Source organism: Nyctereutes procyonoides, unplaced genomic scaffold (genome assembly GCF_905146905.1).
Source record: "Nyctereutes procyonoides isolate TBG_1078 unplaced genomic scaffold, NYPRO_anot_genome, whole genome shotgun sequence".
Lineage (NCBI taxonomy): Eukaryota > Metazoa > Chordata > Mammalia > Carnivora > Canidae > Nyctereutes > Nyctereutes procyonoides.
Genome location: NW_026575129.1, coordinates 5,387,122 through 5,409,975, shown reverse-complemented (window position 1 = coordinate 5,409,975; position 22,854 = coordinate 5,387,122). Strand labels below are relative to the sequence as shown.

At 44.7% G+C, this 22,854-nt stretch overlaps 1 protein-coding gene across 1 annotated transcript in view; it reads right to left on the bottom strand.

Annotated features, from left to right (window-relative positions):
• The window catches only part of RASGRF2 (Ras protein specific guanine nucleotide releasing factor 2), a 236,943-nt gene that overhangs the window by 21,981 nt on the left and 192,108 nt on the right, over positions 1-22,854 (bottom strand). The window contains exons 18-19 of the mRNA XM_055342302.1: positions 22,351-22,457; positions 2,410-2,522 (exon numbers count right to left, since the gene is read on the bottom strand). Of these exons, the coding sequence (XP_055198277.1) occupies positions 2,410-2,522; positions 22,351-22,457 (220 nt within the window). The remainder of the gene's footprint in view (positions 1-2,409; positions 2,523-22,350; positions 22,458-22,854) is intronic.

The window sequence follows — 22,854 nt, the reverse complement described above, 5'->3', positions numbered from 1 at the left end:
CCTTGACATCCACAATGAACACAAGTGTGTTGTTGTCTTCTATTTTCTTCATGGCTGACTCGGTAGTCAGGGGGAACTTGATAGCACAGTGATCAAGCTTGCTTCTCCTGGGGGCGCTCTTTCAAGGATATTTGGGCTGCTTTCATAGATGCAGGGTCTTGGGTCGTCCGAATGTAGGTGAGGTACAGATCTTCTTTGTGTGTGTGTGTGTGTGTGTGTGTGTGTGTGTGTGTGTGTGTGGCTGTGCATGCCTTTCAGCACCACTTTCTTAGCTTTCAAAGCCTTTGCTTTGGCTTCGGCTTTGGGAGGGGCAGGGGCTTCCTTCCTCGCCTTCGGCGCCATCTTCAGGACAAAGCATTCTTGACAGAAACAATGGTGGCACTGATAAAGTCTCTCCCTCAGGTGGTATTTGGGCAGTGAACCTGAATTAAGATGCTGAGGCAGAAAAAAGACTGGGTTTGCTCCTAGCACACAGTTCTTGGGACTTCTGGAATTCTTGGGAAGACTTTGAAAGAGGTCAGAAGTGTGAGTGGACAGCTGGGAGCATCCCATCAGTAGAACTGTATTTTTGTTTTGTTTTTTTTTCTTTTTTTCCTCTTGCAAAATAGCAAGTGGGTTATGACTATAGTTTTTTGTGTAACAACTACATTGAGATATAATTCCCATGTCAAATAATTCATCCACTTGAAGTATACATTTGAATTCTTTTTTTATTGCATTCATATCTTTGTGCAATATTAAATTGGCTTTTAGTGTTATTATGATCTCTTTTGTAGAGACAAGGTGAAGAAGCCTGAGGAAATTTGAGTTTAATTAAGACCTAGCTTTGTTTTACTTGTGCCATATTAGCTTGATGGAAGAAAATATTTTTCCTAAGAGTTACTGTCAGAGTAAATAAAAATAATAATAACAAGTGTAGCAGTAAAATGAGTGCCATTTATGTTTCAGGCATTGTGTTAAGCTCTTTGTACATATTATACCATGTAATTGTCATAACAACTCAATAGTAGGTATCACTAGCCTCATTTTACAAATGAGGGGACTGAGTTTTAGACTCATTGAGAAACTTGGCATCTCCAAGTGTCGGAACCAAGATTATACCTGTGAATGCTGCAAAAGTTAGAATCAGACTCTGCTCCATGTCATGGTCCCAACTGTACCATCTCCTAAAATTTCTATTTCTTATTGATCCCACACCTCTAATTCTCAGGTCATTTATTCAACAAAAAGTATGTGCATGTCTTAAACCTGATAAGTAATAAAGACTTGGGATGGTAAACAGGATTTATCTTAAGGACTAACTCCCTTAAGATAAACTCCCAGAAGAGCCCCTAAACCAAAGAAGGGTCTGGTGATGGAATCTTGAACTGATGGTACTAAAAATAACTCATGAGCCAATTGCTAAAATGTCACAGACCAAAATCCAGCATCCCTGCATTAGAGTGACTTCCAAAAACATGGTAGAGCTAAGATAGACTCCCTTCTGAATAACAAAGAAACAGTATAGTCAAGGTTAGAAGAAAGAAAGGACTTCTTCAAGAGATTATAAATGAAGATGAAACTAGAAGTCAAAATGATAAAGGAGTATCAGGTCTAGCAGATAGATGCTGGGCTTCCCATCCCTATGTGGGGACAGATGATATGGCCATGCATTAGGTGGAAAGCTGTAACTAAAATGTCTGCACAAAACCCCTGATGGGTATCCTTCTCCCATAGAATGGCCTAGAAAAAAGTCCGCCCATCAGTTCAAGAAACTATAGAAAAGTTTGTTACCTGCTTGAATGCTGGGTGTAATGACAGAAACAAACAGTCTCTCATGGGAAACCCAAAGTTCAAGCTTTTATGACACCTACAAGCTTTTATACAACCTACATGATGTGGGAATCCTAACCTGAGAAGTTGTCAGTAAAACTGACCTAGGACCTGTGAAACAAGCTAAAGAAAACACATAACTACTATATGGTGGCACATCCACAAGCCAGGGGCACGGGAATGTCACAGAAATGCTACAACCCTGCTCATATACCCAAGCTTACAATCAACAACTAGAACCAATAGTAGGAAAACATCTGTCTGCAATGCCTGCTGGGGTCACAGGAGAGATCCTTTAAGGCTTCCTCCTTTTCACTTTTGGTGCTGCAGTGAACCACTGTCTGGCCACACCGAGAGGAACAACTGCACTCCTGTCTCCACACAAGTTATGTTCCCAGGCCAAGTCTTCCCGAGGCAGCAGACACCAACCTGCCCCCAGAAGAGAGAAGATGATATGTAACATTTGACAGTGACAGCAGAATCCCGACTGCTCCCAGGAATCTAAGATACTCCTTTCTGGTCAAATAGGATCTTATTTTCTAGAACACAGCACAAAGCAACCAATGTCATTAGGAGGAACATGCAACTGTGTTTTACCTCAGGATATTCGCCGTGGCTTTCCTTTCCTGGGGAAGAAGGTCTGGGTCTCGCAAAACTTCTTCTAGCAAATTCAGAACGTTCATCTTTAGTTCGTTGTTGAGTTCAAAATCCTATAAAATAAAATGGAACTTTTAAAATTTTAGTTGTGAAGGTTTAAGCTCCATGCCATATGACGCCATTTCTCATAATAAATTCTCTAGAAGCTATGTATGGAAATTAAAATGTATGGACCCTAGGACTGCTCTCCCCACCAGAGATCCTGAGTTCACTGGTCCGGGATGGGGTCCTATTGTTGCTATTTCTGACAGGCTCCCCAGAGGGTGGGAATTCCTCAAAGACATAGGTACTTCCCTTAGCCTGGACCATGGTGCCTCCTCCTTTACTCCTCCACATTTACTTCTAATCATCTTTCACATCTAGGAGGTGATAAAATTTCTCCCAGGAGCTTCTTTAGTCAACCCAAGGGAATAAAGGGCTTTGCTTTGACATTCCAATGGTGCCCCTTACAATAATCTTTACTGTATGTAAAGGCTGAAGTAATGGTCTGGTTTCCCACTGGACCATGTGTTGGATAGTAACTGGGACATTGCAATAGTTTTTTTTTTTTTTTTAAAAAAAAAGATCTGATTTAAGAATAAAATTTGTCATTTGGGCAGTGACTTGAATTAAGAACTTCAATACAGGGCATCCCAGGTGGCTCAGCAGTTTAGCGCCACCTTCAGCCCAGGGTGTGATCCTGGAGACCTGGGATCGAGTCCCACATCGGGCTCCCTGCATGGAGCCTGCCTGCTTCTTTCTCTGCCTGTGTCTCTGCCTCTCTCTGTGTCTCACATGAATAAATAAAGAAAAAAAAAAGGAAAAGAAAAGAAAAGAACTTCAATACAGATATGCTATGGGCTAAAGAATAAGTGGCCCTCACAAACACACAAGCCTAGGAGTGAGACTGAAGGGGCGCCCACTGGGCAAAGGTGGAACGATTAGAGCATCAAAATGAATAGTGAGAGTGAGAAGTAATAACCAACTGTATCAAAACAACCTGTGAACCCCTACTGATGTTCACAAAGACATACATGGGTAAATACATAAAGAGGGTGGAAGAGAAACTTTGCTTTATAGTAGAATTCCAATTAATACATGCAAAGACATTTTAAAAAGCTAGAAAAATCATCATTTTGTCCAAAGCAGTAATAACTGATCAGGCAACTGAATGGACGCTGAAATTTACTGGGAAGCAGAATTTATTAATTCTCCTGGCCGTGCCAGAAATGACGGGTTCATTACAAAGAAAGACTCTGCAGACATCACCTCAACCATGTGGTCAGTTACCCCACTAATAAAGGAGCAAGTCACCACCGGGTACCTACTTGTGTGATGCTCTCTGAAAGCCATCAGTTATTTTTCTCCCCCCAAATGCACAGTCTCACAATTGCATTGTGAGGAAGCATTGTGCTCTTCAAAAATGTTAATGTATTAAAAGACGAAACGTGGAGGTCTTCCATTTGAAAGGACACCGGAGGGTGGTACCACGGTTCCATGCAACGTGCGAATCTGGATCAGATCCAGGATCAAGGGGAAAATGTTACGAAGGGCATCCCTGGGACAACTGGCAAAAGTCCAGCCAGGACTGTGTACTAGGTGGGAATATTATCAATGTTAAATTGTCCTGAATTTGGTCATTTTACTGAGGCTATTTAAGAGCAGCTCCTTGTTTGGGAGGGCTGCAGGCGGTGGAAAGTGAGAGCATAAATACGGTCAGCATGTAACTATGTTAACCACTATTAGGAAGGTAGATGGGTATTAGTGTTTCTGTTAAAACAACAAAACTCAAAGACAACCTAGAGAATGGGAGAAGATATTTGCAGATGACGTATCAGATAAAGGGCTAGTTTCCAAGATCCATAAAGAACTTATTAAACTCAACACCAGAGACACAAACAATCCAATCATGAAATGGGCAAAAGACATGAACAGAAATCTCACAGAGGAAGACACAGACATGGCCAACATGCACATGAGAAAATGCTCCGCATCACTTGCCATCAGGGAAATACAAATCAAAACCACAATGAGATCCCACCTCACACCAGTGAGAATGGGGAAGATTAACAAGGCAGGAAACCACAAGTGTTGGAGAGGATGTGGAGAAAGGGGAACCCTCCTGCACTGTTGGTGGGAATGTGAACTGGTGCAGCCACTCTGGAAAACTGTGTGGAGGTTCCTCAAAGAGTTAAAAATAGATCTGCCCTACGACCCAGCAATTGCACTGCTGGGGATTTACCCCAAAGATACAGATGCAATGAAACGACGGGACACCTGCACCCCGATGTTTCTAGCAGCAATGTCCACAATAGCCAAACTGTGGAAGGAGCCTCGGTGTCCATCGACAGATGAATGGATAAAGAAGATGTGGTCTATGTATACAATGGAATATTCCTCAGCCATCAGAAATGACAAATACCCACCATTTGCTTCAACGTGGATGGAACTGGAGGGTATTATGCTGAGTGAAGTAAGTCAATCGGAGAAGGACAAACATTATATGTTCTCATTCATTTGGGTAATATAAATAATAGTGAAAAGGAATAGAAGGGAAGGGAGAAGAAATGTGTGGGAAATATCAGAAAGGGAGACAGAACATGAAGACTCCTAACTCTGGGAAACGAACTGGGGGTGGTGGAAGGGGAGGAGGGCGGGGGGTGGGGGTGAATGGGTGATGGGCGCTGAGGGGGGCACTTGACGGGATGAGCACTGGGTGTTATTCTGTATGTTGGCAAATTGAACACCAATAAAAAATAAATTTATTATTAAAAAAAGACAAAGAAAAAAAAAAATAAAATAAAAATAAATAAAATAAAACAGAGATAGTGTTACATATTCTGGCATTTTTTCCCTCTTGAGTTGAAATTTTTAAAGGTAAAAAGTTGAAAAAAGAAGTAAAAAGGTAACATTGTGTTTCTTGTAATCTCTTATTAAATGCATCCTTATAATACACTGACAGGCAGAATCGGGGATGGTCAGGTTTTCAGAGATGACGTGCGCTCTGCTAAGGCCTGCTTTCAAGGTCCTGACTGACAGGCTATCTTTTTAGGTGTGGACCTGAATGTGTATTTTCCCTCCTGTATAAAGTTACTCCTCATAACTACATTTTAACTTTAAGGAAAGTAATTTTGAAGCACTGACAGTCCGAGTTCTTTTAAATGATTAGAGATAACACTGCTAATTAGAAAGAATCTAGTAGAAGAAAACAGCACATTTTCCCTATATTTAGTAAATTAGGAGCAAAAAGGTCCATAATTTCACAAATTGCAGACATTGTGACAGTCTGCCCTAATTTGAGTTGAATATTGTTGTGCCTCGGTTCAGTGGAGAATCATGGAAGAAATTTTTCTCCATGTTTTGCTTTTACTACTGGACAATCACTACCATTTCTTTGGAACAGGAGCCACACGGGCCTGGGGCAACACGGAGCTTAACATCTCTCAGCATCCTGAGGCTTTGAGCTGATATGTTTTTCTAAAATTTCATCTATTTATTTTCCAACAGCTTCTTGGCTGTTGGTTTTGCTTTTAAAATATGTGCAAGTGGGCAGCCCAGGTGGCTCAGCCGTTTAGCACCTGCCCTCAGCCCAGGGCATGACCCATGGGGGTCCCATGTCGGGCTCCCTGCATGGAGCCTGCTTCTTCCTCTGCCTGTGTCTCTGCCTCTGTGTGTGTGTGTGTCTCATGAATAAATAAATAAAATCTTAAAAAAATAAAAAAATAAAATGTGTGCAAGGAAAAGAGGGTAATATCTTGCTACTGTGTTTTATTTGCCTTTGCCCCATTTCAAGGTGAAGGGAATATTTGTATACAGCTAATAACCGCACTAACTTCAATCCCTGAGCACTACCAAAGGATTTCTCAGCCATCAGGAGTCTGTTTCCTTAATGAATATTGGTATTTATTAGTGATGATAGAGTCCTCCTGTAGCTGTGTCAGTCTCTAATGATGCACATAATCTGATTATCATAAAAGGATTTATGTGAAGGACATCAGGCTAGTGTTTGGACCTTGCTGAGGGATAATCAGCAGTTTCATCAACAAGCTCCATTGAGTACCGACTGCACCCCATCCTGGGCTCAAGAGGGGAAACAGTTCTGAGACCCCAGGAAGGCATTTTATTATTCTGCACTCTGGAAAGACTAGCCTTTCAAAGAGACCCATGAAAACTTGGGGGGATCTGACCAGACACCATGTGAAGCATGATGAAGGTTTTATTTTTTATTTTTTTTAGAATTTTTATTTTTTTTTAATTTTTATTTATTTATGATAGTCACAGAGAGAGAGAGGGAGAGAGGCAGAGACATAGGCAGAGGGAGAAGCTGGCTCCATGCACCGGGAGCCCGACGTGGGATTCGATCCTGGGTCTCCAGGATCATGTCCTGGGCCAAAGGCAGGCGCTAAACCGCTGCGCCACCCAGGGATCCCATGATGAAGGTTTTAGGTGAACATTTGCTCTGCTGCTGATGTAGCTGATGGAAAGCACATTATCCAGTGATGGCTGAGTATGAAATGTAGGAATTCTCACTCATCGTTTCCCCTGACGTTTGCACAGGTTTTTCCCATGTTCAAGGTGACCTGCTGTGCTTGTTTTCAGTGGTCCCTCAGCTGGGCCAGGAGCAGACAAGGCAGGAACCTATGATCTTGTGTCACATTGGGTCGCTGAGGCTGAAGGGATGTGATCACATGGCCAAGACATGTCAGGAAGCACCAGCGTAAGGACAAAATCACAGGTTTTCCATGTCACTCTGGTCACCTGCACTTCTACCTGTCAAGGTAGCCACGAACCGCTGCAGATCCTAATGCCGTAAGTAGGGCTGGAACAGGGACTGAGATTCTATTCTAAGAGCTACTGGGTGATGCTGATGACACTTTCAGTTCAAAGACTGCCATTATTTTTTAAAATTCATGCCAAAAAAAAAAAAAACTTCTTAAAATTGGACTAAAAAAAAAAAGGAAATTCTCAATCCTTTGATGTACTACCTAGACTGTAACAGACTAACATCTTTTTTTTAATTGTAGTTCAATTTGCCAATATATAGCATAACACCCAGTGCTCATCCAACATTTTCTTTTTTACCAATGCCTGTAAAATGCAGACTTGGCCTAACCGCGCAAGAGCTACCACTTCGATAGAAACCTGGAGCAGCTAAAAGGCACTTGCTCTATGTAAAGCCAGAGGTAGATTCTTCATAATAAGTCTGCCTGACGGTCATTTTTAACTTATCTGGAATCTAATTTTTGGTCCCATTTCCCCGGGCGCTGAAATGGGAAAGGAGAATCCTGGAGGGAGGTGGGCGGCCCCTGCTGCGAGGCCGCAATCGGGGTGCCCACGAGGTGGCGCTCCTGGGCCGTCCGGCCGCGCGGGAGTCGGGGCCTCCACCTGCGGGCACCTGCGCGGCTCGGCCACCGAGCGCACCCCGCGCACCCCGCGCACCCAGGAGGAGCCCGTCCCCGAGGCCATCACGGCGACGGCTTACGCAGGGCATGTTTTGTTTTCCAACTGCTGCAGCGGAGATGAGGACACAGACGATCAGAAAGAAACCACCCTGCTTCCAAAGGTGGGGAGCCCAGAAAATGGGACGCTGCTCCGTTTCCGTCCCCAAAAGGGAGACGACAGCTCGCAATCCTTCAACACTTCCTGAGCACCTCAATTTATCAAAGGCGGAGCAAGAGCAGCCGCGGGCCGTGGGCAGATGAAGGAAAGAAACGTTAGTAACTATTGACCCCTGGAGCCCGGGACAGTGTGGCCCTGCTGCGCTGAGCCTAAGGAGAGCTTCTGGGCCTGCAAATGCAGCTCTGGGGACCCTGTAAATGCAACTCCCAGGGACCCCGCGAATGCAACTCCAGGGGACTCTGCAAATGCAGCTCCGGGGACCCCGTAAATGCAACTCCCAGGGACCCCGCAAATGCAACTCCCGGGGACTCTGCAAATACAGCTCCCGAGGACCCCGCAAATGCAGCTCCCGAGGACTCCCACAAATGCAGCTCCCCGGGGACCCCCGCAAATGCAGCTCCCGGGGACGCCCGCAAATGCAGCTCCCGGACACCCCTGCAAATGCAGCTCCCAGACATCCCTGCAAATTCTGCTTCACCGAACCCCTGCAAACCGGTGACAGCTCACGCGGAGTATCCAGGAACACAGCAAATGCTTGGGGATAAGAGGTTACTAGCCAATAATGTTAGAATCCTCCTCAAGAGATAAGCCGTGGCGAGATGAGTTTATTTTACCCAGATTTTATTGACTCTGCCCCAGCACATTCATAAATGATTAGAAAGTCAGAATTCCCCTTAGGTTAGTGAGCAATTCCTAGGGTCATAACTGTAAGTAAGACTTCCGGGAGTTGGCCACTGCTAGGTGATATTTTAATCACTTTATGATCTAATTTCACCCTTGATGGCAACACAGTTCCAACCATGATTCCCATTTTATATACAAGGAAGTCGAGGTACAGAGAATCTAAGTGTCTTGCTCTAAGTCAGGAGATAGCAAGCGGCGGATGCAGGACACTCCCTAGGCAGGGTCAGCTGCAGCCGGAGCGTCTAGCTAACAGGGCACCTCGTCTAAAACAGCGGCTGCCAGTGAGTTAGAGCTGGTGGCTTGGGCCGAGGACACATCAGACTGCTGCTTGCCACACTGAGTCGGGAACTATTTCCACCTATCCTAACACCCATTTGAGATGGAGATCTTGAAACTCAGGTTTGTATTAGTAAGACTAGATCACGACAGGAAAATAATCTGTGGCGCAATAAATCAGATTCTCCTTGCTGAGGGCGGAGGCATGGTGGCAATTACACTCATCCTTTCACGGGAGAGCAGGGTAACGATTAGTTCCCTTACACTAAGTATGGCCAAGGGAACTCCAGGACATCGGGAAGATTTGATTCAAAAAACAAAGTTTGAGGGGGATCCCTGGGTGGCTCAGCGGTTTAGCACTTGCCTTCAGGCCAGAGTGTGATCCTGGGGACCCAGAATCGAGTCCTGAGTCAGGCTCCCTGCATGGAGCCTGCTTCTCCCTCTGCCTGTGTCTCTGCCTCTCTCTGTGTCTCTCATGAATAAATAAATAAAATCTTAAAAAAAAAAAGTTTGAGGGTAAAGAGAGTTATGAGGAGAATTTCTCACTGTAATCAGTACAGTATATTCCTAACTGTGGCCAGAATTTTTAAAAGCTAAGTAGAAATACTGCGGAATGGAGTAAGACCACATAAATTTCAAACCTGGGACAGTGGGCTCATAAAGAAGGGGCTTAGGGTGTATTAGGCTCAAAAATAAGAGCCTGGGGTTTGACAATGATTTTCAAGAAAATGAAGAGCATGCTGCTGTTTTGTTTTCTTTGACTACAGAAGATGAAGAATTTAATTTACATTTTGGTGGAGATTTAGGTTAGATCTGGGCCCATTTTGTCAATTGGGAAACCAAGGCAGAGATGCCCAGTGATCTTCCCAAGATTTATGCAAATCAACCTCGATAGGTTGAGGATATGCTTTTCTGGATTCCTCATTTTAATGACCTAGAAATAACAAGTCTCGAAACCAATGTGGTTTTCAATTCTTTTGAGGAGGGGAGACTTTATTCAGAACTTAAATGTTGAAACCTGATCCCAGGGGAAGATTGTGCTGGCTAAAAGCTGGCAAGAGACACTGTGCACAGCACCTGTGTGACCTTGTCCACCTGTCACCACCCCTGGTCGCCCTGCCTTCTTGCTGCCTCTGGGCAATCTTGACTCTGAATCACAGTTCGTCATTGGAAAAGTGAAAGGCAGCGTTTTCCAGCATTTCCCATCACCTGACTATAAAAGTACTTTAAAAGCCTCTTTGCCTTACAAAAGGAACAACCTACTCTAAAAACATCAGGAAGGCCATTAACTTTAGAATAAAACCCGACAGAGCAACCCCACAGTAATTCTGAATTTCCCAATACCTGTTCAACACTTACTCATAAGGTTCTAGAATCTCCAAAGAGGAACAGAATATACCGAAAATGTGTAACTGACTGTCATGTTGCAGCTTATGCACCAGGAAAAGGTGCTAAAACCCAGATATAATTAAACCCCAGATTTGTTAAGCATGGGTGCTCCTGGTGGGTGCTTAAATATTTGTTGAATGAATGGACAAAAGTTCTATGGAGGATACTTGACTTGGAGACGCGTGGTAATATATTACCTAATTCTTCTTAAACTGGAGTTTTCAGAAATTATTTTAGCAGATGTGAGGTGGGAGGCTACCAGAGGGAGGCACAATGCAGAATGTGGAAGATAAGTTAGAACAAAATTAACTGGGAGGAGGCAAATGGCAATGAATGACACCAACTCAGCAACAAGGAAGGACTCATACAGGGAAGAAGTTATTTGACCATTTTCTAACAAATGATTCTGCATCTGAATGACTTGCTGAAATCCAGCCTCTAGACCTGAACTGCTGCACCTAGAAGAATTTTAAATACTGCCCACAACCTTGAAATCACATAACTCCCAGGCTTACATGGCTGCATCCCAAAAGAGAATCAGTTTAGAAAGCATTTATCAGAAGAAGGATTTTTCCAGGTGCTGTGTTTTCCACTGGTTTCTAGAGAGGTGGTTAATTGATGCGGATGGTAGCTTTCAAGACAATGACAAAGATTGGTGAGAAAAAAAAAAAAAAACCCAGTTTGCAAAGACTGCTTTTAATCTTCTTTTTAAATTTTCTTAGGTAATTAATGCCACATGGCAACAAAATGATCACTGACTTTAACTCAAAGAGTAAGTCTTAGTTTCTAAGTTATACTTTGTTCTCCATGCCCTGACCCAGAGGAGGGGAAAAGACTGGTCAAGAAGACTGGTGGGCAAACCTCAACCCTTTGCCCGTCGAGAAGACAGACTCAGTCAGGAATGTGGTGGAAATGGAATCTTTGACATTCATCCAGGAAGAAACTTTATTTTGCAAAGATGTTAGGAGGTACAGGTTGGTGGCATCTGAAAGCAGGGTGAGCAGGAGACAAAGCACAAAGAAAAGGGCAAAGGGTAGGCAACAACACAAGACCTGAACAAACCAGCTGATGCCCCCAGAGCTGAGACAGCTCCTTGGAGTCCTGGGGACAGAGTCCTAACATGACAGAGGGGCGCTGGTCTAGAGGAGGGCCCAAGGACTCAGTCCTGCGAGCCACGGGCTCCAGAAATACCTCCTAGGTCCTCGAGGGAGCATGAGCATGGAGAATGGAAACTGGAAGAAGCAGCTCCTGATGTACATAAAACCCTGTATGGTGTCTCTCGCTGTTTTCTGTCCACAAAACCCATCCACAGAGAGTTAAAGAATCCCACTGGTTCTACAGAAAAAGCGAAGTTTCTGTCTTGGCCACAATGGAAACTGAAAATAAGTTCCATTTAACACACTGGTTTCCTAAACTCTTAATTCTGTTTCACACAAACTTAAATAAATCCTGTTGTTAATTTCTCACTGTTTTCCTTTTTCTTTTCTTTTCTTTTTTTTTTTTTGAAGACATGCGTGGAAAGCTTAAGGAGAGTTTAAAGGATGACAAAAGGGATGTATAAAAGGTAAGAAAAAACTCTGGTAAGTAGTTAAAGGAAATAGGATCTTCTTGGTTGTTTAAAGTTAGAAAATGAAAATTGGCTCAGCAGTTGAGCATCTGCCTTCAGCCCAGGGCTTGATCCGGGGGACCTGGGTTCCAGTCCCACATCGGGCTCCCTGTATGGAGCCTGCTTCTCCCTCTCCCTGTGTCTCTGCTTCTCTCTCTCTCTGTCTCTCATGAGTAAATAAATAAAATCTTTAAAAAAATGAAAATGAAAATCTATTTTCGGGGTTAAAAAGAAAAAGGAAAGTCCATCATTATCAGATAATAGTTTCTGATTTTGTATGTTCATTTTGTATTTTCTAGAGCACTCTGACCAAGAATCCATTTGTGCATCAGGACCCCTTACGGGTAGATCATTCTGCCAGCTTTATGAATAAGCAAGATGGCAAGTTACAGAGGACTCTAGCCCAGGGTTCCAGATTTCCCTCCTCACCTGGGTCCTTTCTGACCCAGGGACTAAACTGAAATGTGATGCCCAAGGCCATTTGTTCCAAGGGGAGAAGGACAAGACAGATTTTTATAAAATAATACAGCAGGATAGAATACGATACTGATGCAACGAAGTACCAGCTACGTGCTGAGGGAATGACGGGGAGCCACAGGGAACGCAAGGGCCTGGCCTAATCAAATAGAGCATTCTCTGTCTCACCTTGGCTGCCGGCTTGGGAAACCTGAGTTTGCGAACAAACATTGGTTTGTCCCTGGTGGATTTTTGGGATTTTTTTTAGCCTGGATGTGCAGAGGTCCATGGTAAGTGGTGTGGACAACCAGAAGCAACTGGGCACTCATCAGTAAAGCTGAGACTAACATAGAAACCGGTGTAGCCCGTTGGTTACCTTCCCAGTCGGGGCCCTTATGAAACTATTTGCCAGGTAGAAGCAGGAGACAATGCACTTGTCATTACGCAGAAATAGTTCATAACTGCCAGCTTCTCACGTTGCCACTAAATTCCCTCTTCTTGGTTCCAGTGTCCCCATCGACACACCCACTGGCAGGAGATGGGAGCCTCATTGTACTTCGGGGATGCTGAGCAGGGGGCCAGCATCCTCATCCACCTGTTGGGGGGTAAGTCTGGGGTCTCCTGACCTTTCACCACAGACAACACTAGCTCCAGCTCCCGCCACGGCCAGCTGGGGAGGCTGGCACAGGAGACTTGCTCTCACCGTCTGAATGCGGGAGGAGCCCCCCTGGCTGTCAGAGGGGAGCCAGCACTCTGCCCCCCAAAACCATACAAATCCTTTGTTCAAGGGACACAGAATAGACTCTGGGACAAAAGTAACTTTTCTAAGGAAAGATTTAGAAATAGAAAAAATGTTGTCAGGGTTGGCATAGGATATTCTCGCCCTTTTGAGTCAGAAGTGGCTTTGTACATTTTGCTTTCAAGCTGTCTGCACCCCAAGAGTTGGCCGACGAGATCAGGGGTTAGAGCATACGCTGGGGAGCCAGCAGCCCGGGTGTGCAACCTGCTTCCACCACCTGCTATCTGTGTCATTTCAGGCAGATTATTTCATCTCCCGAGGCTTCAATTTCCCCATCTGTAAAGCTGGGATAATGACAGTCTCTTAAAAGGTTCAAGTGAGGGGTAAATGATTTTATATTTGAAAACTGCTTAGAACAGTGCCTGACACAAGAGCAAGTGATAAAAGAGACAACAACAAAAAAACAAACAAAACACTGGAAGCCTTGTCATTCAGAATGCACCCCCATAGAGGAAAAGGAAACTTCCTTCTAAGTGGGGGGTGATGTCTTCAAGTTGCCTCTAAAGACCATGTGCTCTGTAGCATAATCAGGACAGCCTCAGACCCCAGAGATCATTCCTCTGGCATGTAGTGGCATGTCCCCCCAGCTCAGTTCCAGCTACACATCTTCCTGGGGCGTTGGGAAATCTCCTCAAGCAGCGGTAAGGACCTGGGGCAGAGTGGCCTTTAAAGTCCTGGCCCCTTCAGGAGAGTGAGGACAGGAAGTGGCCACACAACACAGACAGTGGTGTGGTCCAGGGAGGCATGCTTTCTCCAGCAAAGAGCTCAAAGAACAGGCACCTGTCCTCTGAAGACAGCCTCGCAAGTGGAAGGGGAGCTGTGACTCGAGAGCAGAAACCAAGCAGCGAGTGTGGATGGGAAAGACGCCCAGGGCAGCCTGGCAGGCCCAGGTAGAGATGAGCAGGGGCTGAGCCCAAGGGCAGGCCAGGGCTGGAAGCCAGCTGAGCGCTGTCAGTAGGGTCGCCAGGACCTGCCTATTCCATGGCTGGATCTTTCTTTTCTTTTTTTAAAAATTATTATTATTATTTTTTTTATGGCTGGATCTTTCTTACCTGTTTCATTCTCCCACCCACATCGAAAGTCTGTACTATGCTCATCCTTGGCCCAACCTCCATTTCAGATTTGGAACAAAGCATAAATCTGAACTTAGTGCTCTAATTTGATGCCAGATTTAGTGTCTTACTACGCAGTGCCAAAAAATTAAAAAATTTAAAAAGGGCACTCTGTCAGCTGTCAAAATAACTAACAGAAGAGGTGAACTACATAAACTCCCGTTTTAGGACACCGTGATCCCTGAGGTCTTTGAACACACATAGTCCCTGGCACCCCGGCAACACCCACTTTCCCACCTCTGTTAGTCAACAGGGCATGATCCCACTGGACCACCCACTGGAGGCTGCAGGCTCGAAGTTCAAACGCAAGGACACTCACTGGGACATTCCCTACTGGGAAAGAGATTTTGCTTTCAAGCTCTCTGCACCCCAAGAGTTGAGATTTGAGATTTATAATCTTCTTGAGATCATATACTTTGAGATTTATAATCCCAACACCAATGTTACTTAGAAGTTCTGCTCTGCCTACAGACCCAATACAGGTGTGTCCCTCTTTGGCAGGCTTATTGCAAGGGCCGAGTAGAGATGGATGACCCGTAACTTCCTGTTTCAGAGGGATGGGGCGATGCATGAGAGAGGGGTTGTTCTGAGCTGGATGTCAGGGAGCCGGGTCGGCTCACTGCTGCACTTCTGAGAGGTCTAGAGCTGTACAGTTATGCTGTAGTCTCTAGCCACATGTGGCCAGTTAAACTTCATTAAATTAAATAACATTAATTTGGCACTACAGATACTGAATGTTCCCACCAGTATAAATGGTTCACCGGGGGCAGTGGAAATGGAACCTCTCTGAGAACTCATCCCTTCACTGGTCAATTCGGGGGGAACAACATTTGCCTGGGTTTCGGCCTGTGGCTCTGCCGAAGGCAGCCATCTGTCATGTCCTGAGGATCCGTCTCTAACAGTGACTCTCATAGGTCCTACTTCATGTAATCCTCAAAATCAGTAGAAGAAAGACATGACCTCATCCACACTCAGATAGAAGGAGAAATGGAGAGCCTAGAGTAGCTTTGCTCGGCCACATGGCTAATAAACAGGGAGGCGATTTCAATTCAGAAATTGACCTCGAAGCCTGTGCTCCCCATCATGGCCCCTCTGCTTTTCCAGCAGGCTTCTGAAGGCCCCTCTGCTCCAACATCCATGCTACCCGGACACAGTGGCCCGAGGTCAGAACCTCCTGGGAGTTTTGGAGGTGTGAAAGCTTTCACCTCAACTACTATGCATGGCTCCACAGTGGAGCTGTGAGAGCTGCTAATTCTTGTCTTATACCCCAAACTACATTTATTTCTTCAATGTGTTCAGGAACTGTCACAGAATATGGATTCTAACAAAAAAGACTCTAGGGTCTGTGTGCATTTTTACATTTTACATGATAAAGCATATATAAAGCCCTCGTAATGGGAAAAGTATGCATGTATGTAAAAAGTATCATCCAGAGTGTTAAAAGAGCAAACCAGGGAAAACGAGTATAATTAGCAGATAAAAGGTTTTATCCTTAATATAGAAATAGTACATAATATCATAAGATCAACACTAAAACTAGCAGAAGATTGGGCAGTGCCCAGGAAGAGGGGCATGGGCTGGGAGGGGCCTCTTGGGTGCTATCCCATCCTGATCAGGGTGGTACAGGTGTGGTCAAAGGTAAAAAGTCGCTGAGCCACACGCTAAGTTTAGTGCCCTTTCTATGAAGAATGTGATCTCCAGGTAAAATGCAACAAAGCATCTAAACTGACATATAAACTCAAGAGTTCTTCAGCAGCAGCTAAATGTGGGCTCTCTCTGTCCCCCAGACAATGAATGAAAGAGGACTGAAGTTAGAAACCTAACAGCTGAGTTACTTTGATACAGTCTGTGAAGCTGCTCTCCTGAGATGACCTGCACTTCCTGTATCACAAACAATGACGTCATCGTCAAGCTGTGGTACTGTTTTTCACTGATCACAGTAAACTGCTCTGTCCACCATCCTTCTCCACCCCGCATATATTTTGGGCAAGCACTGAAGTCTTTGAGAACCTTTAGGTATGAGACTTCTCTCTTCAATCAAAATGTCCAGTCCAGTACATTAATCAAAGTTCCAGTTCAGTCCAGAATAAGACATTTCCTTCCTGGCGTAGCTGGGCCTGCCCTCAGCCTGGCAGTCTAAAGGCCCTACCTAAAGTCTAAAGGCCTTTACCTAAAGGCCCCTGTTCTTTCCCCAACACCTCCTCTCCACTTCTCGCCTTTCTTTTCTTTTCTTTTTCTTTTTAAGATTTTATTTATTTGACAGAGAGAGTGAGAGAGCACAAGCAGGGGGGAGGGGCAGAGGGAGAGGGAGAAGCAGACTCCCTACGGGGCAGGGAGCTGACCCAGGGCTCCACCCCAGGACCCAGGACCTGATCCAAAGGCAGACACTTAACTGACTGGCCTACCCAGGCCACTCCTCGCTTTCCCTTCTTGCTTCCACTGTCCAGCGTATAGAACATCACCTGACTTGCTGGGGCAGGTGGAGCCGAGCTCGGCTCTGGATATAGCAGATGGACAGTGGCTAAGTCTTGAGGGGCACCTGGTGGGATTTTGGGAGTTCTCTCCACGGGATATGTAAGGCCAGTACCCCTGACTCAGGCAATGTCTGGATCCTTTCACACTTACATCTGCCCTGTGTCTGGCACACTCCAGTGCTCAATTCTTGTTAGTGAATGAATGAAGGAGGTGAGGGAAAAGAGAGGAAGTAGCAACGTTTCCTCCATAAACTCCTTTAGGAAGGAGATTTTCATGTGAATTAGTCAGTTTTATCTGATCTCATGCTTTTAAAACACTCCCCTTAACCTACAGTTAAGAAAATGAGTGACCATTTCATTCTGGTCACTTTTTCCTCAGACAATAACCCAGGGTCTGATGGAGCAGGCTGTAGCCTGTGGACACAGCTGCAGGCTCCTTTATTAGTGCCACTCCATGGTATGTAAAATCCCTCAAACAATCGGGACAGAAGAATCTTTCCAGAATCAGTGGGTCTATAAGGCAATTCGGGAAAATCAAAATTGCTATAGATTGTACACACCAGGCCTCTCACAGACACTCGAGTGCCAGCCTCAAAGCCCCTCCCTCTCCCATCTGTGCACAGAAGACAAAGCAGTCTTGGGAGCATGGGGTTAAAAGCACTGCAGGCCCCGAAACCTATAGACACCCTGGAATTGTGCAAATGTCCACACATGTCTCCTGCTAGGAGACACTGGAGCTGTGTGTGGACACCTAACAAAAAGACTTCCTTCTCTCTGATTTTCTAAACACACAGCGCTGAGTTCTGGTCCCTCAGTGGCCTTAGTTCTGTCCTGGCTGACTTTGCATATTTTAAATGCTAGAGAATGAGCGACAGCAACATTAACCTGTAAACTCTATTTGATAACTTTTCCTGGGCATCTCCCATGAACCCTGCATTGCAGAGCCCTGAGGAAGCAGACACAACGATGAAGGAGACACATCCCATCTACAGGGAATTAAGAGCTCCTTGTAGGGGGAGGAAATGTTCATCTCCTATCCTTAGCTGGAAGGGAAAGTTGGTCACACCCACCCACAGTGTACTTTATGTCTTTCCTGCTTCTCGATTCAATGTTGCCTTTAAACCTCATTACTACATCCTCGGGGGAGGCAAGAGATGGAGGGTTGTTCTCATTCTCAGAAGAGAATATTAACACCCAGTGAGGCCAAGGGACCAAATCAGCCCCCACAGAAGATATAGTGACAGAGCTCGAAGAAGAACTCGTGTATCCCGACTCTGCTAACCCACAGACAAGACATGTGGGAGACACCCAGGGAAGACTTGTGGCTTCACTTTCATCAAGAAAGGCAACACATGAGTGAAAAAGCAAAACAAAATGAGGAGAAACTAGGGCAGAACATGTAACAGATGAAAAATTTTAGAATCAAAATAAAAAACCACAATATTCTAGCCTTGCCAAATACTTACTAAAGGAAAGGCTAGAAGATTCCAGAATGGCATTCTAGTACACACTGCAGGGAAGGAGTTGAGGGTGACATCCTAGGGAAATTTTATTTCTCTGGAGAACCAACACTCATAATACCACAACTCTCTTTCTCCTGAATGAAGTTCAGGGTCGTATCTGCCAGTATTAGTTATCTTTGATGAGATGGGAAATGATGAAAAATTCTACTGTTCAAGCCCTTCATATTTTGTATATCATAATTGTTTTGTATATCTTATATAATGATTTTACATAAAAATTGTGTCAGGTACTTCTGAAAGAAATTGAGGAAGGCACAAAGTGATGGAAAAATATTCCATGCTCATGGATTGGAAGAATTAATATTGTGAAAATGTCAATGCTACCCAGGTCAATTTACACATTCAATGCAATCCCTATCAAAATACCATGGACTTTCTTCACAGAGTTGGAACAAATAATCTAAAGATTTGTGTGGAATCAAAAAAGACCCCGAATAGTCAGGGGAATACTGAAAAAGAAAACCAGAGCTGGGGGCATCACAATGCCAGATTTCAGGTTGTACTACAAAGCTGTGGTCATCAAGACAGTGTGGTACTGGCATAAAAACAGACACATAGATCAATGGAACAGAATAGAGAACCCAGAAATGGACCCTGAACTTTATGGTCAACTAATATTCGATAAAGGAGGAAAGACTATCCACTGGAAGAAAGACAGTCTCTTCAATAAATGGTGCTGGGAAAATTGGACATCCACATGCAGAAGAATGAAACTAGACCACTCTCTTGCACCATACACAAAGATAAACTCAAAATGGATGAAAGATCTAAATGTGAGACACGAATCCATCAAAATCCTAGAGGAGAACACAAGCAACACCCTTTTTGAACTTGGCCACAGCAACTTCTTGCAAGATACATCCATGAAGGGAAACAAAAGCAAAAATGAATTATTGGGACTTAAGATAAAAAGCTTCTGCACCGCAAAAGAAACTGTCAACAAAACTAAAAGACAACCTACAGATTGGAAGAAGATATTTGCAAATGACCTATCAGATAAAGGGCTAGTCTCCAAGATCTATAAAGAACTTCTTAAACTCAACAGCAAAGAAACAAACAATCTAATCATGAAATGGGCAAAAGACATGAACAGAAATCTCACAGAGGAAGACATAGACGTGACCAACAAGCACATGAGGAAATGCTCCGCATCACTTGCCATCAGGGAAATACAAATCAAAACCACAAAGAGATACCACCTCACACCAGTGAGAATGGGGAAAATTAACAAGATAGGAAACAACACATGTTGGAGAGGGTGTGGAGAAAGGGGAACCCTCCTGCACTGTTGATGGGAATGTGAACTGGTGCAGCCACTCTGGAAAACTGTGTGGAGGTTCCTCAAAGAGTTAAAAATAGACCTGCCCTAGACCCAGCAATTGCACTGTTGGGGATTTACCCCAAAGATACAGATGCAATGAAACGTCGGGACACCTGCACCCCAATGTTTATAGCAGCAATGTCCACAATAGCCAAACTGTGGAAGGAGCCTCGGTGTCCATCGACAGATGAATGGATAGAGAAGATGTGGTCTATGTATACAATAGAATATTAGAAACGACAAATACCCACCATTTGCTTCAACGTGGATGGAACTGGAGGGTATTATGCTGAGTGAAGTAAGTCAATCGGAGAAGGACAAACATTATATGGCTTCTTCATACGGGGAATATAAGAAATAGTGAAAGGGTTTAAAGGGAATAGGAGAGAAAATGAGTGGGAAATATCAGAGAGGGTGACGGAACGTGAGAGACTCCTAACTCTGGCAAGGGGTGGTGGAAGGGGAGGTTGGCTGGGTGACGGGGTGACTGGGTGATGGGCACTGAGTGGGGCACTTGATGAGATGAGCACTGGGTGTTATGCTGTATGTTCGCATACCAAGCTCCAATGAAAAAAATATACAAAAAAATTTTTTTAATTGTCTCAGGATGGAAGACTGGATGTCTGAGCAATTTGTACCATCCACGTCTGTCCCCAACGTAGGGAGGGTCTGAGAAGCCAGGTTTCTCAAGCATGGGCCTCCTAAGCAGATGACCAAGTGCTTCCCCACATCCAAGCACACCTTAAGTAACAGGCAGCGAAGTACCTTAACTGTCTGACCACCAGTTAACATTTAGGGTCTTTCTAGATTACAGCTAAAGGCCCCAGGACACACTGAATAACGAGACCCTTGCTTTCGTATCAATCCACTTTCTGTTCCGGGGACTTGGTGCTTTTCTTTCTAATCCCGGCTGGATGCATGTAGCTATGCAGCCACTGTCAAGCCAGATGATCACACCTGCCTGCACATCTCTATCGTACAAGTAAGGGATTCAGCCCACCCATCTCCCCGTCTATGAGCTCTCTTCACCCAAAGTAAAGTAAGACCAACAGATCGTAAATTGGTTCACGACTCTTTTTCTAGCCACTGCAAGGGTTCTATGCAAATTGGGAGGGATTCCTGTTTCAGATCATTAGAAAAAGAGGGCACTGGGGAGGGAGGGAAAGGAGGTGAGGCTGATAGGGAAGCAAGATTAGAGGTTTCAGAGAAGATTTGCAGATAGGAGGGGGCTGGGCTTGCACTTGCAGCAGGGGAGACAACCGAGGAGCACCTGCTAAGCCTTGTGTACTGAAGCTACTCTGCACCCCTGAAGCCACTGGAGCCCTGGGAATCAAAAGTCAGGACCCCGAGTCCAAAGCCAGAGGGGAATGGGACTGTCAGACACAGGAGAAACCTCATTATCATGCACCTGCAATGAGGCAAGGGGACCTACAAGCAGCTCCCTCAGATTATAAGGAAGAGAGATGAGACATTTTCCATGGGCTCAGGATGGTTTCAGAATTTGAGTCATAGGGGATCCATTTTTCTTTATTCAAGAGGTGTAAGATAAAATTTTTACATCCTATATTTAACATGCTACCTTCATTTTTATTTTAATTTACATTTAAGAACTGTCATGGGCTAACTGATGGTGAGGCCCAAATCCCACTTTTCCCAATTAGTGTATTCTCCTCGCACAGGGATTCCAGGACTCTGGCTCTCTCATGGACTGTTGTTACCAAGGGCCGTGCTGCAGATCCACGACAGATCTGAGAATATAATGAAGGGAGACCCGGGAACTCCTCTTTTCTCTTTTTCTTTATTAATTAGCATTTTACTCACACTTTATATAATTAACATGTTCTCATCTAAGCCATGCAGGGTCCCCTTCCCTCTCTTGAAAACTCTCCTGGCAGGTGCTAGCCACCACATGTGCGCCAGAGCCCCCCCCCCCCTTTATTTGGCAGTGGGTCACAAAAGCACAACACATGTCTCAAGCCAATGAAGCGAAGGACGCTCAAGCCAATGAAGCGAAGGACGTCCTTTATTTTGGGAAATTGTGAAATGGGTGTAAATTTTATGAACATGTACTGAAAACACACAAACAATTATCAAGTAGGTGTCCCGTCAGCATGAGGCAATTTAAAAAAAAGAATATTAGGAACCAGAACATCAAAGGCATGAGGCTACATACCTCCTAAATCAGCCTGAGAAAATACTTCCAGACCAGACACCAGAGTGCTCTAATCTCCAAGGGCACCTGCTGTTTACCTGAGGGGTATGAGTACCTGCTGCTTACCCCCAGCACGGCCACACTTGGTGCAATCCCACCTACGGTGACAGCCCTATGAAGAGCACTCCCTGGCTGGCACAGGCCAGCGCTTCCAGCACCCACAGCCGGGGGCTGCTGCCTCATAAGGTCAGGAAAGAGAGGAGCCCTGCTTCACCTCCGGCGTCATGCCAGATAGGAGACAGTGGATATTTGGCAAACAGGCACATGTTTACTTTGATCCAAAGGTCTATCCCATTTCTTCCCTTTCTATTCTCATTCCAAGGTTTCCCTAACTCTAAGACTCAGAAGGCATTTTACAAATATAACGACTTAGAAACTTGGTTTTTTAAAAAAATAATCCTTGAAAGTCATTAGCAATGCCAATAAATTACCTGTGCGTGCTTTGAGACCCAGTGACGGAGGACATTCAGGACTCGATTGGTGGCTGTTCTCCGAATAATAAACTCTTTGTCGCATGTCCTCTCAGTGTTGTTAAATCCTTAGGAAAAGAATAAACACATGCATCACCATTATTATTTTTTTTAATGATTTATTTATTCATGACAGACAGAGAGAGAGAGAGAGAGAGGCAGAGACACAGGCAGAGGAGAAGCAGCTCCATGCCGGGAGCCCGATGCGGGACTCAATCCTGGGTCCTGGGATCAGAGCCTGAGCCGAAGGCAGATGCTCAACCACTGAGCCACCCTGGCATCCCCACACGCATATATTAAAGCCAATCCCTAGGAATCTGGAAAAGGTCACTTATCTTAGGACATTGGTTAGTGGACACTCACAAATACACCTTGGCAGAGAGGTATGAATGGCTTCAGACCGTTGTGAATTCTGCTTACTTACCTATTATACCCTCAACAGTGAGGCTACCACACAGATACAGG